The sequence below is a fragment of the Hypomesus nipponensis genome, chromosome 28, assembly GCF_054491055.1.
Source record: "Hypomesus nipponensis isolate SF chromosome 28, ASM5449105v1, whole genome shotgun sequence".
Classification (NCBI taxonomy): Eukaryota; Metazoa; Chordata; class Actinopteri; order Osmeriformes; family Osmeridae; genus Hypomesus; species Hypomesus nipponensis.
The window spans coordinates 9,340,301-9,354,890 of NC_140388.1; the positions used below are offsets into that span (position 1 = coordinate 9,340,301).

Sequence of the window (14,590 nt, forward strand, 5' to 3'; positions counted from 1 at the left end):
TATGTCAAGCCTTTATTTTGATGACCGCACATGGCCACGTGAGCTTGTCCCTCATCGCGCATATCCACAGGTGGTATCTAACCGTTCTCATACGCCGAGGTGAAGTTGTCTCCTACGCTCGGGGCTAGGTCGTTGTCATTAACTGTGAAAAAGACAAGAAAAGGACAGTCTTTTTTATACGTTTGGATACAGAAAGGAGATTCCTGTTTACTTCTGGTTTTACTTTAGAAAGTGCAGTGGGGCACACCGTCCTTGTCGCTTTTTTTTGTGCGCATTGATGTTCACCAGCACGGCTACGGACCCGCAGGTGTACACGCGCTATTTGATTGCCTTCACATCTTTTTCAGGTTACCTTGGTGAGTGAACGTTTTCCACAAATATAGTTAAAGACCGTTTATGACATGGCAGATTGTAATTGCTCTGACTAAACAATATTCGACTCGGCCATCATTTACTTTGGATTGGGAATTTGTAAACAAGTTGAATATTATTGTTACAATTTGCTGTTCTCAGTTTTAATTAGATTTAATTGACACATTACTACTAAAATGTACAATGCAACAAGACATCAATTATGAATGCTTGTTAAAGTGCCGACAGGTGTGTTTTCCTTGAAGTGTAACAAATACAATTTCCAATGCTTCTGTCACTTCTTCTTTTGGCTCTGATCAAATCGGTGATTAATTTGACTACGTTAATTTAATTAGTACAAAGCTTTTATGAATGCTGCCTTCTGCGATAGTATTTGCAACCTGTCAATCAAGATGATGTACTGTACAGTATGAATACCTACAGGCCTACATGTCTGTCTCGCGGACCCATTTGGTGAACCCAACAAGCTATCATTAGTGTCTTGTCTACCCCTCCCAAGTAAGTGGTTTTCTCAGGGTAAGGACTGGTGAAAACTACGGGTCATTGCGGTGCAAGTTTCAGCCAACTCTTTAGAAATGCCTTTTTCATCATTTTTAGAGCACAGCAGCCATGCGTGCCTGAGAGAGCACACTGTTCTGTACCCAGGACTGACTCATAGATGCCCCAGTAAATCTCCATGTCCTCCTGCCCCTCTCTGCTGGTTCAGCCCTGCTTCAGTACAGAACATCTCCATTGTGTTGGAGCTTCAGTCTGTCATCATCGCCTGTCTTCTCAGTCTCAGCAGGACTGCTATCCTGACGGTTCAGCCTCTCTTACCCCTGACAGTGCTCGGCTTTTACTGAAAACAATCAGCAACTACACCAGCGTAGGGACAAAAACAGACCACTGTAATTTTGGACAGAGCAAAGTAGTGGCTTTTCAGACAAAGTTACGCAAGCCAGCGCATTTAGCCAGCGACTCTGTGGAAACATTTTTCATTTGTTTCATTTGGCAAATTTAGCTAGAAAGCCCTTCTCTCTAGTCCCTGTGGTGGAATGCGGTAAGGCCATCAGAACCTTTTCCTCTCTCGTCTAAATGGGGTTGAGCTAGCACTGCTTCCCTTTCAAACCTTGCACAGAACCACACGGTCTGCCGTGCAGGAAACGGCCCTGCGATACCATCTGGAGAGGCCTGGATGATGGAAAAAGCGACTCTTGTTTCTCGCCCTCACCTCCGACAGATTCGTGGTTTCACCCTCAGCAGGGATGAGGAGCGCCCTGGGAGGTGCGCGCTCTGTTGCTCCCTGCTTCTCACCCGCTGTGACCATACCGGAAGTCTCCGGAACGAGCGGGACCTGCGTCTCCTTCCTCACCGCGGAACGTTCCAGCCTCCTTGCTCCTTGCTGTGCTTCAGTGGCTTGGTGCTCAGTGTCAGTAGCTGCGCCTGAATGGGCTGCAGAGATCCACTGCTGCAAGAGGATATTTAGAAAAGCGGATGTGATGAGCTTGTGGTTTGGCTGTGGTTGCGTTGCTTTGCTTCCTCTCCTCTCCTCTCCTCTCCTCTCCTCTCCTCTCCTCTCCTCTCCTCTCCTCTCCTCTCCTCTCCTCTCCTCTCCTCTCCTCTCCTCTCCTCTCCTCTCCTCTCCTCTCCTCTCCTCTCCTCTCCTCTCCTCTCCTCTCCCCTCCCCTCCCCTCCGTGGTTCATAGACTGTCTAATGGGCCGCGGTAAGGAGGCCTGATTGCTCTCCTCATAGGGAGTCTGTGTAGGGCTTTACACCAGTAACACGATCTCCCCCATCCTCATGATGATGAGATAAGTAGAGCCATGCCCTCGTCCTGCTCCTCGTAGAGGCCAGGCAGCACAGCTCCTTACCCAGCATGCCCTATTGTCACACACGGAAAAATAGGATTGCCCTTTAATTTGAGTCTCCGCATATTGCTGCCATTGTGCGACAGTGTGGATTTAGCCTGTGACCATCCCCATTTCCGAGGGAGTAACCCACAGTCTATAATAGCCCTTTCTGGTATGATGACGAGGATAGTGACTGAATCAGCCTGCACAATCCTGTAGGCTTTTTTTAACTGTGGATTAACTAGCTACTCCCTTTCTGCCTTGTTAAACTTGGATCCCTTTTGTTTTTATTTGATGTGTCTCCATCACCTTAGTGACGGAGTCCTCCAAGTGTATTGGAGGTGTGATTAGTAGGGTGAGAGTATGTGAAGAATGTTATGACACCCCTCGTTTGGCCTTTTCGAGACGCCAAACGCATTGACGCATTCTTCCCTCGCTTGCTCAGTGGGCGTGCGTCCACAGGCATGAGTCAGGTATCCACCACCGTTCTCCCCCTTAGGGAGTGTCCTTCACAACGGTGCAAGGTCGAGTCAACGTTCGACGCCCAGGTCCCACACGTAGGACAGGGAGAGTTGACTGTGGCCGCGAGCGAGGGATGTTTCAGGTTTGAATCACGCCCTGCCCCGGAGCCTCAAGACAGTCCTGAGAGAGGGTTGGTTCACATCAAAGCGTGGGCCAGAAAAACTCCAGATGAATGTAGTTACATCTGCTATGTCAATTGTATCGTTTTCCGCCAGAATTGGCACCCTGGGAGTTTGGGTTTTCGTGGTCCATTTCCATCCACTGGTCTTTGTGCCTGCCTTCCAGGGGTAGGGAGAAGGGGGACCTGTGTGTCTGTGTGAAGCCCAGTGGAGCAGCCTGGAGCCTGGGGAGACGGAAGCTCTCCGACCCTGACCATGGTGCAAACCGAGGCGTTTCACGGAGGCCTTTCCCATCACAGGGGAGCTACTCCGCCATAATTGTGGTGTAGCGACACGCAACTTTATAAAAGCGAAGATGACCCAGGGGCGTGCGAGTGTCATCTTGCTGTGTTTACCTCCGCTAAACGGCACATCGTTTTCACCGGCGTGTGGGGGCACGTTGCAGAACAGTCATCCACAGACACATCCTCACGCCAAATTACGTCTTTTGAAGTCACGGTAAACAAAGATGATTGAGGGGTGAGCTGAGGGCACTTTAATCAAGTCTGATTGCGTCAGAGTTATGGAATTTTAGGATTATAAAGTGGGTTGCATCTAAATTGCTCCGAAATCCTCAGCCAAACTGCCTCACAATCAAAAGCTTACCCCTAGATGGCATATCATCACGTTTTCCCTTGCTCAGAACACATGCTAACAGCACATGGCTGGAGTGGTCTCTTCATCGAGGTGCTGGGCAGGTCAGAGGCCGGAGACTGATTTGACATTCATCACTTTGTCTGAGACGGACACCTGCATGTCCGAACAGTCAGTCTGTAACAAAACATGCTTAAAAGCTCTCTGTCTCTCTCTGTCTCTCTCTGTCTCTCTCTGTCTCTCTCTGTCTCTCTCTCTTTCTCGCTCGCCTCTCTTACTAGGAGGACGGATCTCCTACAGACATGACAAGGCCCAAGGGCCTCTATGTGGAGCAAGGATATGTGACAGCGGGAAGGTTCTCCCCATAGACCGATCATGCCTCATTTAGAAACACGGTCTAGAAATACAGTGTCCACTCTTCTGAAGTGGAAGTCTGCCTCCGTCACTTCCACCACAGTTAACAAACCCCTGCTAGTTTCAGTCACCTCTGGAACCCCCATAAAGTAAAGGACACACCGCCCCTCTGTCTCTGCACACTCCAAGAAAAAGGTTACACTGAGTGATACCACAGTAGAAGTGTCAAGTGAGACAAATGGCCGTGGGACGTGCTCGATCGACGGCCGGCTGAAACGGAGAGCCACAGAGTGGCCCTCTGTTCTGCGTTTTCCACTGCTGCTTTTCTGCTTACCTGCAGAGTGGCATGCTGCCAGCCAGATGGGTGACGCCGTGATCGCTCGCTGCTGCGTGGGCGTGTTGGATTCTGCTGCCGTGACAACAATAGCAGAGATGTCACCAGAATAGAATCCAGTGTCCAGGTCATTGTTGTCTCTATTTTCACACAGAGGGAACGGCACAGCAGATATAAAGAGACTCTCCTCTGTCAGCTGGGTTTAATTTATTGTTTCATCGAACTAAATACTTTTGCAATGCCAGATACTTCTCGCGTGTGGATTCTCCCATGCAATACCTGCCACCGACAGCGCTCCACTCATCACAGTAATCACCATAAACACCCGGGACTATTACAGATAGTCAGCTCGCTTTCACCTTAAATGCCCTAGTGTTGCCTAAACTAGAAGCTCCAAAGTGATAACAGGAGGCGTACAAACATATAATTAGTACCCAGCCTGGTTGCTGATGCCTGTGACATGATGCTTTGGCCCAGCAGTTTAATTTAATTCTTTTTGTATTTTATGTCTGGGATTTTTTTTGTTGCTAATGGTTCCCTGTGATAACAAGATGCTCAACAACAACCAGGCCATGTTGTTTTCTCTCATTCGAGGTCCAGGGCAATTAGCAGGCCTTAATGACGGTGATCCCTGTAACCCCGCTAATTGTCTGAGTCTGCTAATGACTGGCTGGGTTTGTGTTGCTCGGCCCAAACACTTGTGGAATGTACGGACGTACGAACAGCAAAGCCTCAACTGGGCCAGCGTAGGGAGGGAGGGAGGGAAAGGGGGTGGGGGGGTGGAGGAAGGAAGGAAGGAAGGGCCACTATAAGTAGTGCCTGCATGTGAAGCAGATCCACACGTTGTGTGTGTGTGTATGTGTGTGTGTCCATCCTGTCAGCACAGCATCATGAGGGCTGTGTCTGGATCAGGCCTGTCCTGCTCATGGGTCTGACTGTGTACGTCTACAGTGCCAGTCTGACTGTGTACGTCTACAGTACCAGTCTGACTGTGTATGTCTACAGTGCCAGTCTGACTGTGTACGTCTACAGTGCCAGTCTGACTGTGTACGTCTACAGTGCCAGTCTGACTGTGTACGTCTACAGTACCAGTCTGACTGTGTATGTCTACAGTGCCAGTCTGACTGTGTACGTCTACAGTGCCAGTCTGACTGTGTACGTCTACAGTGCCAGTCTGACTGTGTACGTCTACAGTGCCAGTCTGACTTGCTGTAGATTTACCAAACTGGCTGTCCCAACCTTTCATGAACGACTTGTGATTAAAAAAAAAGAAAGAAAAGACATAAAAAGACATTTGGAAAACAGAAACCCTAATTACAGATTTATGGAAACAACAGAACTGTTTGATTCGCCGTCCTGCCTAACCATGTTTTTTTGATGTTAGTTTTTTTTTTTTCTCCTGAGAGGACATTTGGATCTAATGAAACTGTTGGTTTGAAAGCTCTTCAGCAATGTTGGTCATGTGACTCTGGTTTCACATCCTAGCCAATCCTGTTGTATGTGGTTGTTCTGAATGTGTCAGAGAGATTTCTGTCAAGAAGGAGATTAAAGGCGTTCTGTGCAAGGGACAACATTTCCCACCTAAAGCATTAACTCACCTGACATGTGCAGGCAATGCAGAATCACATGACATATGGACAATACACACACACACACACACACACACACAATCATTCACAAACTTTCCCTCTCCGTTTGCAGAGCTTGAGAGTGGGCAGCGACCTCCGGTCACATGGCGCTGACAGTGAACCTGATTGGTCCGTCTCCTTGGGGCTTCAGAATATACGGAGGAAGGGACTTCAAGAAGGCAATAACGGTATCCAAGGTAACCACTAACGAGCGCTCTCCTCCTACAGACACTGTCCTCCTGGTTATTGTCTCTGCACTTCCAGCAGGGAGCTGCCATGCCAACTTCACTTCCTGAGTCTCCGGCTTAACTGTCTTTTGTTTGTGTCTTGTGGCCTACCTATTTCCTTGACGACTGTATCCAGTCGCGTTGGATTTTAAAAGCACGCTATATCGGGAGGAAACAAGTGATTACTGTCGGAGGTCGGGGTGGTGTCGGACCATTGTTTGTGTACATGAAGAAGTGTGTGTGTGTGTGTGTGTGCGGGCATTCCTTGTTTGATATTGTCTTGATTTTTTTTCCAAGCCTGTTGTAAAGGAAGAGGAAGGAGAAACAGAGAGCTAGACGTGATCAGAGACCTCCGTAAACACGGCCAGGAAACCTGGGCAGCCTGACCTCTGGGCCTCCGCCTGGACATGCAGGAGAGGGGGCCCTGAGGACCAGGGCTGACCACCAGACCACCAGACTCCACCTCCTGTTGTCTACAGTAGATACTGATGCTGTAGTTTCCGTGAATCTACATTTGATAGCCCGCGATAATTATAGAAGGCTGCCTGGTTTGTTAGCCCTAGTGAAAACGGCGGGTTTCTGGAGAAGACGCCGGAACGCCCGTTTATCACAAGGGGAGTATGTCGTCAACAAGACCAGCATGCCTTCCCGGGTCAGATCTCAGCCAGGGACAGACCTTCCTGCCCGGAGGGAAACCTCACCTCAGTGTGGAAGTGAACAGCAGCGTGTCTTCCCCTCACACCCCCACCTCCCCACCCCCTGCTCTGTGGGGCTGTACATCTATGGGGGGTCAGATGGCTGAGCGGTTAGGGAGTCGAGTTATTAATCAGAAGGTTGTTGGTTCGGTTCCTGGCTGTGCCAAATACGTTGTGTCTTTGGCCAAGGCACTTGCCTCGGGGGAGAATGTCCCTGTACTTGCTGTAAGTCACTCTGGATAAGAGCGTCTGCTAAATGACTCAATGTAAATCTATGGAGCTCTGGGCCTGGCTGAAGTCATTGGCTCTTGGCACCTAAACCAAACATGGATGCCCCTTCTTCCCTCCACCAGTCTCCTGAAAGACAATTCGCCCGTGTTTCTGCGGGGGCAAAGCCCCCTGGATAGAACTCAGCCCTTAGTTTCCGTGTAGTCAGGCATGGCGTGATCGGAAAAAGGCACGCACTTTTGTGGGTTTCCATAGCAACGCTCGAATGCCACTTGAATGGAGCCCACAGACGCGGCACCTCCGCCCGCTCGCTACGAGACGTGGACAAACGGGCTGCTGACTGGTGTTCCTCTCCCAGGCAGCCATGTTCTCTCTGGAGGTGTGGGAAGCGGGGTTCTTTGTCTGTGTGGGTTGGGGTTGTCGTGTTTCCATCTGGGTTTATGTTCTTGTCTGTTTTTAATTGTGGTGTTGACTTGTTGTCAGCCAATGTCGGGGGCTGCTCAGTTCTGCGGAGTCGACGACCTCACTTGGGGTCACCTTTTTGTTTGTCGGTGTGTTATGCGCCTGAGAGAGTTGCTGTGTGTGTGTGTGTGTGTGTCTGTGTGTGTGTGTTTTGGTTCCCTTCGTTTGCCGTCGCCTCCTAATGCAGACAGTTTGACCTTGACGTGTGGCCAGGCTCGAGGTCAAAGGTCAGCTCCTGCTGCCTGGATCCATCCACGGTCTGCCCTGGTACGTCTGTGTGTCTGAGGAGCTGCAGCCTGTGTCGATGTTTACTTTGTACTCGTGACGTAACGAAGCGTTTCCCAGATGAGCCCGATGAGGAGCTGGAACGGAACCTAAGAGCCCACCGTGGATTCTCTCAATCATGTGTCAACCCTCTTGTGTTCATGTCATCTTCGTGTGTCACACTGGTATCATGCTTTTTCATGCTCAAAGTTACGGAAAATAAGTTACCTGTTGAATCTCATCCCATAGCACAATCGTATGTACTTGGCGTGTTAATAATCTCCTCCCAGCGTGGCAGTAACTGCGTGCTCGGCCCAGTTGACAGGCAGGCGTCCATGACGACCTTCCATGTGAACTAAACCTGTGTAGTACGGTGTGTTCGTGTTCGTGTTCGTGTGTGTGTGTGTGTGTGTGTGTGTGTGTGTGTGTGTGTGTGTGTGTGTGTGTGTGTGTGTGTGTGTGTGTGTGTGTGTGTGTGTGTGTGTGTGTGTGTGTACAGTAGAACCGCCGGGTCTAACCGCAGCCTGACCCTCTGACCCGCAGGTCAACCAGGGCAGCAAGGCAGAGCAGGCGTCCCTGCAGCCTGGTGACATCATCCTGGAGATCAACGGGGAGAACACGTCCGACATGCTGAACGTGGAGGCCCAGAACAAGATCAAGAACTCCAAGACCCAGCTGCAGCTGGCCGTGGAGAGGTAGGGCCCCGGCTCTGCCGTGCGTGTGTGTGTGGGGTGGAGAGGTAGGGCCCCGGCTCTGCCGCGTGTGTGTGGATGCATGCACACGTGTGCGGAAGTGTGTAGAAAGCGCTTGCATGCACAGGTCGGCTGTGTAAACACCCTTGATCCACCACACTTCCACTTCTGATGGGACGGCTGACTGATGGGGCAGGCCTCTGTCAAGGGGACCACATCAATGCCCTCTCCAGCTTACAAGTGCCTGATTGCACGTGTTTGTGCCAGGTCCACAATCATCACAGCCTCTAACTCTCTTGCCATCTTTCCACTTACAGTACCTCAATGCCCAGATCTCTTTTTTTTAAAGAGCCATGATCTCAGACTGGGGAAACACCAGCTGGTCATAGAACTAGCCAGGATGCAGTGTTTGTTCCATCTGTTTGTTCCATGAAACGTTCAGTTTTATGGGGATTTTCGTTGCCTTCTTTGGATGGTAGAGAATGGGTTCAGATTGTTTTTGTTTTGTCGTGATGAGGAACTGGTGCTTGATTGTCCTGTGTTTCCTCTGCCATTTTCAATCTCTCTTTGCTTGCTTGCTTTCTCTTGCGCTCTCTTCGCCTTTCTCCTTTCTCTCTCACTCACTCACTTCCTCACTTCCATGCCCCAGGTCCATGTGAGTGAATTTTTCCCTGTTGACCTCATGTCTCCTTCCTGGCCAGAAACAGCACCGTGCCTCCCTGTCCAAGACAATGGTACTGTGTAGCCCATCCAGCCATCCAGCCTGGCAGTCTGACAGCCTCTCTCCCTGACACATCCCCATCCCCTCTGCTCTACTTGGGTGGGTGGGGGGGTGGAGCCCAGACGCGAGGGGGTGGAGCCCAGACGCGAGGGGGTGTTCTGCAGCACACTTGATCTTTCTGCCGAGGACAGCTACTGTCCTCCTACCGAAAGTCATCTAGCTGGGGATGCCTCTACTGTAGATGCCGTCCTCCCCAGCCAGTCTCCAGGCAGCTCTCATGTTTTGTATCTCACGCCTCCTGATTGGCCCAGCTGCTGCAGGTCTTGTGCTCTCTCTGCCAGTGCCCTGGTTAGTCACAGCTCTCGTCTATTTCCACCAACGCTGCAGCCGTGCGGCTCTGGTCGGCACCCACACCGGCCTCCCTCTGCCCTCGGAAAAAGGGAGTTGTTCTGGCGAAGGCCGTGCTGCCGGACACAGGCTCGGCCGCCGGTACCAGCAGAGCCCGTTCCAGCCCTGGGAGGCCCCGCCCCCCCGACCAGACTGGGGACGTTTTTGTTTGTCAGTGTTTTCGTCCGGAGCTTAGCACCATCCGAGTCGACGCTCCCAGCTGCATCTGGGCTGGCTCCATTGTTTGCTGACCCATTGGCTATGATGTCATGCTGGCCAGAGAGTGCCAGGCTGCCCCCCCCCCCCCCTCCTCCTCCTCTCTCTGCTGGTCTTCACATGCTCCTCTGCAGCTAGGGATGCTGAACAAACAGCTCTCAAACTCTCTGAGGACACCACCCAATATGGATCAGCTGTAGTGTGGCAGGGTGCCATGGTTCTGCATGACTCTCTCAAAAAGGGGCATGGCGCAACTGAACAATGCTAGAAGTGAATCACCTGAAAGTTATGTTGGTAGAGGTTAATGCTACTAAAATATGCATGACTTTTTGGGTGTGAGATCTTTTTGTCTTTTTAGACTGCGTGAGGTGTGTTCACACCAACTCTCTCCTCCATTAGGGCTAGCGACGTTGAATACCTAATTTATGTTCTCCCTCCCCGCTCTGCTCAGGCGGAGGTGATGTGATAGTTTTCACCTCTGTGCTTTATGGCAACGACTAGTGCCTTCACCCTGTACTAAATCATCTGTCTGCCTCTGCACAGTCGAAGGTTAAAGGTCAAACATGTCACACACAGGACGTAGTTAACCCAGATTGACTCTTATTGTCTGAGGAAAGTAACTTTCTCCTCTCTGCACAGTATTCAGTATCACATGCGTTCACACACGGTTGGGATTAATTTCATTCGAAATAAAGATGTGAAACCGCAACGCAGGACTGTAAAACTGTCGAGGGGAACAGGGTCACTTCCCGTCTCTGCCCCTGTGTGCGCGCGAGCCTTTCAGGAGACGCCGGAGCAGACTGTAGCAACCGTGGCCAGGGAGGTGGGTGTGTTTCTGGGCGATTGACCACAGGCATCCAGGTCCTTTCCTGTGAGCTTCATTACACTGAGCTCAGCTGAGGGTGAGAGGCAGAGGGGGCCCCCTCAGCCCCCCCAGTCCCCCCCCACCTCCACCTCCAGACCCAGCACAGGAGAAGGGCAACCAGCGTTTGTTTGTGTTGGCTCCAATGCCCCTCACATTTTTCCGTTAGACCTCAGTGATGGAACCGTGCACACAGTGTTTTGTGTGTTTTTTTATTAAAGGGAGAAATGGCGGGAGAGAGAGCTGAAGAGACATGGTTCTGTTACATTTACATGTATGCATTTAGCAGACGCTTTTATCCAAAGCGACTTTCAAGAGAGAGTTTTGCAAAAGTGCATAGGTCACTGATCATAACAACGAGATGGCCCCGAACATTGCGGGTAGCCAAACATAAAGCATACATTGTGAAACCAAATAAGTTCCAAAGGAAAGAACAATAAGAGCATGTGGTTAGACAAGTTACAATTAAACAGCAAGAACCTCATAAGTGCAAGAGTGTAGCTGTGGAAAAAGCAAGCACCAATAATATATTTCACAGCTCGTACAATCATTTTAAGACGGTTACAACAGTTACAGTTAAGACAGTTAAGTTGTTTCGAACTTCCCGTTTCGAGGCCATTAGCTGTTAGCAAGCTGTCGACTGCAGTGATTCTTTAAGATGGGGTGCCGGGGGTTGGAAGAACAGTGGCTTGAGGGAAACATTGGAGAAAACTAAAAAATAAGTCAAACTGGCAGAAGAGGATGAATAGTCCTGAAGCAGTCAGACTATATGCACACACAAAGCCTCACACTAACCAAAGTTGTTGTAAGTCCACCAAATCAACATTTTATTCTTGACATATGTCACTTAATCATGGTAGACGCTACATTAGAACATGTTATCAATACTTTTATCCAGTCTGCAGATCTGGCTGGTTTGAATCAGTATGTTCCAGAAGTTGACCTCGGTCTCTGTCTTTTGAAGTTCAGAAATGTCTAAAGTGGTGTTTTTTGGCTTGCTCACCCCCTACAAAGTTCCAGGTTCAACAATCCCTTGAACCTTAAAGTGCATGTCTGCTGGATTTGGTTCTGTCTTTTGCGTCCTTGGGCTTTTAACAGCGTTTATTTGACCGGCTTGAGTTGCTATGTGTCGGCCGGTCCCAGGTCATGTCCTTACTGGGAGAGGTCATCTGGAGCGGTGGTCTTCAACCCTGGTCCTTGGGGGCCACTGGCCTGTATGTTTGAGATGTTTCCCTGCTCCAACACACCTAATTCAAGTCAGTGGTCGTTATCAAGCTCTGCAGAAGCCCAATAACGATCCATTCATTTGAAACAGATGTGAAACAGTTTTTGCAATGTGTCATTTGTATTATTGTATTATTTTGCAGTTTATCATTTGTATTATTTATATTAGTATATCATGCACTACGGTTTATTACAGTTGTAACAACCTGTTTTCCCTTCCAGACCAGAACCACCCAGCCCCGGACAGACCAATGGCATGACCACCCCAGAGCAACTCACTGGACGCTTCCAGGTCAGTTGTCGTGGTTTCCGCCTCCTACCTATACGCAGGGCTTCTGCTCTTTCACCCGCATGACCCGTGACCTCCCTCCTCCCTGAACACGACCTTCAGCACCAGACCTCGCCAGCACTCATCAAACCCACCATCTTCCAGGGACAGTTTTGAGTCTAGAGAGTCTATTGTCTTTTTGTGTTTGCTCGTGGTTTAACGAGGCCCAGGCCTATCGCAGACACGCCCACAGTCCCCAGAGTTGATTGGTTAAGAGAGGGAGGTTGAGCAGAGTGAACATAATCTCCACATCCTGTGTTCACATCGAAGTCTCTCAATCTCACAAGGCTGCGCGGGATGATGTCATATCTGTACCGTGCTTCTTCATGCGAGGTTTAGGAAGATCGGCATTAGCCCCAAGAGGCACTTGTCAGATCCGAGTCTGCTTCTCATTCCCATCACACGGGGCATCTGCTTATCAGAGATTTACGACGGGTCACGACGAGCAGGAATGAGACCCCGTGGCTGATTCTAGTGATAGTGGGGAGGCTTTGAGACCTAGGGACAGAGAGAGGGAGACCGTAGAGGAAGAAGAGAAGGCTGTAAATCAGCGTTGGGTTCCCGTGTCTAACCTGCTGCTGGTGAGTCCCATCGGGCCAGGTCCTCCTGTCAGGTCTGCTGCCCAGGCCCTGGGGCGGAGACGGGGCCCTGTCATTAGGCAACACAGGGATATTAAATACCTGATCTCCAGAACCGGTGTTGCTGTAGGACGAGCAGGCCTCACATGAGGGCTCCGCCTTGTTCTGCTCTCCATCAAGAATGTTTCTCACGAGCTTCCTTTTCAGGAAGTGACACGCTGTAGGATGTTTAATAATAAAGCCTTCAGCTTAAACCTAAATCATTCCAGGAATGCGATCATGTCATCTTTCCACCCCCCCCCCCCCCTTCATGCTGTCAACTCTTGAGCGCTATTCTTTGATAACCCCCTTGTTTATGGTTTCGCCGGGCAGGAGGCGGTCCTGGTGAGCAGAGATGAGAACCAGAACTACAGAGAGTACTCCATCTCCAGTCCAGCCTCCCTGTCCCCAGTGCCGTACTCCTCAGAGCCTCCTGCCAGCCCGGACATCAAGAAGGTCTCCGTCACCCCCGGCAACAACAAGAGGTACCACACTGAGGAGAGAGAGACATGCCCACTGAGCCCTCAAGTTAAGACTTGGAAAGCTTTGATAAACATCTGACACTCGGGAGAAGGGAAACTGGAGCTCATTCCGAGTTCTAATTGAGCATTTTGCTCTGGTATGTTGGGCTTTCTGGTATAAAGGCCCCGAAACACGCCTTTTGCACTAAGTTGTTTCTTCAGTCCTAAACAGGCCCAGGGTGAATGGGTAGATGAGTACCAGACCGAAAATGGAGCCATGTGATTGTGCTGCTGTAACAAAGGATACGCACAGGATATCACATTCCAGCCTTCTCATTCACTCCGACAAAAGGCCTGGCTGGAACATTCACGGCTCTTGTCAAAGGGCCCAATCTGGTAGTCTGCAGGCCCACTTTTGTGGGTCACAGTTCAAACTTGTGAACCCGGGGTGCAAATTCACCTGCAACCTCAGTCTGCAGTCCTGTTAAAGATGTGTTGTTTACACTACAGCGTCACTGGCACTCTATTTTGAGCACGTATTTGATATTGGATCACGGACGGCAATGGAGTGAACGATGCTGCGTTTTAGATAGGAAGCGATGACATCACAGATGACCATGAGCCTTTGTGCGTGAGTCTGCAGACCAACCTTCTGAACATTGTGTCCCTGTGTCTCCTTTCCCAGCGTCCAGCTGCGTTCGTGGTCTCCTGAGGAGAAGCTCCACAGCCACAGGTTGTCCAGACCTCTGTCACAGGTAACCAGATCTGACTGATGAAGGACGTGCTGCTGGAGCACAAAGCCAGGGCCCCTCCTACCCAACAGCTGGAAATGCTGTAGTCTGGTTGAGGGGTTCCCCCTTCTAATACTGTGCGAATGTCACGCACTACAAACACAGGAAGCCAACGTTCTTTCAATATATTTCATCCACGCAGGGAGTGTGTGTATAAACTCAAAGGTTACCGTTTAAAATAACTGACATTTCAATTGACGCAGTCTGGAACTAGTTTGGACCCCGACCGCTGTGAGGAAGAGGGCATGATTAGCTCCCTACTAAACGATGGCCTTGACCTTTTCGTGGTCTGCTTACAGAGTCTCATTATCCTAAGCCCTTCTTGTGTGCTGTCTGTCATTGCAATGAAACATGGAGGTTGGGGGTTATCACTTGGTATCTGCTGGAGTTGAGCTACGCTTATTTAATGTTCCAGTAACCAAACGAAGAAGAGGATGAGAGGTGGGGGTGGCTGTTTGGGTGAAGGCGTCTGGAACGACTTCAGTGAGTTAAGAAGAGAGAATGTTGTGGGAAAGTTTGTCGCGAGATATTTGAAGTATGTCTAACTGCTCCAGTCCCAAGCTCGGGTCCCACAGAAGACACAACATGGGAGCCGAAAGAGCAGGAAAAAACGCACAAGACCT

The 14,590-nt window shown here is 50.1% G+C and overlaps 1 protein-coding gene across 1 annotated transcript in view; it reads left to right on the forward strand.

The window, feature by feature from the left end:
* The first annotated feature begins 38 nt into the window (after positions 1-38).
* Positions 39-14,590, forward strand: part of pdlim2 (PDZ and LIM domain 2 (mystique)) — a 29,438-nt gene continuing 14,886 nt past the window's right edge. Inside the window, exons 1-6 of the mRNA XM_084695226.1 lie at positions 39-356; positions 5,866-5,989; positions 8,212-8,363; positions 11,993-12,062; positions 13,049-13,200; positions 13,862-13,931. Of these exons, the coding sequence (XP_084551352.1) occupies positions 5,897-5,989; positions 8,212-8,363; positions 11,993-12,062; positions 13,049-13,200; positions 13,862-13,931 (537 nt within the window). The 5' untranslated portion in view covers positions 39-356; positions 5,866-5,896. The remainder of the gene's footprint in view (positions 357-5,865; positions 5,990-8,211; positions 8,364-11,992; positions 12,063-13,048; positions 13,201-13,861; positions 13,932-14,590) is intronic.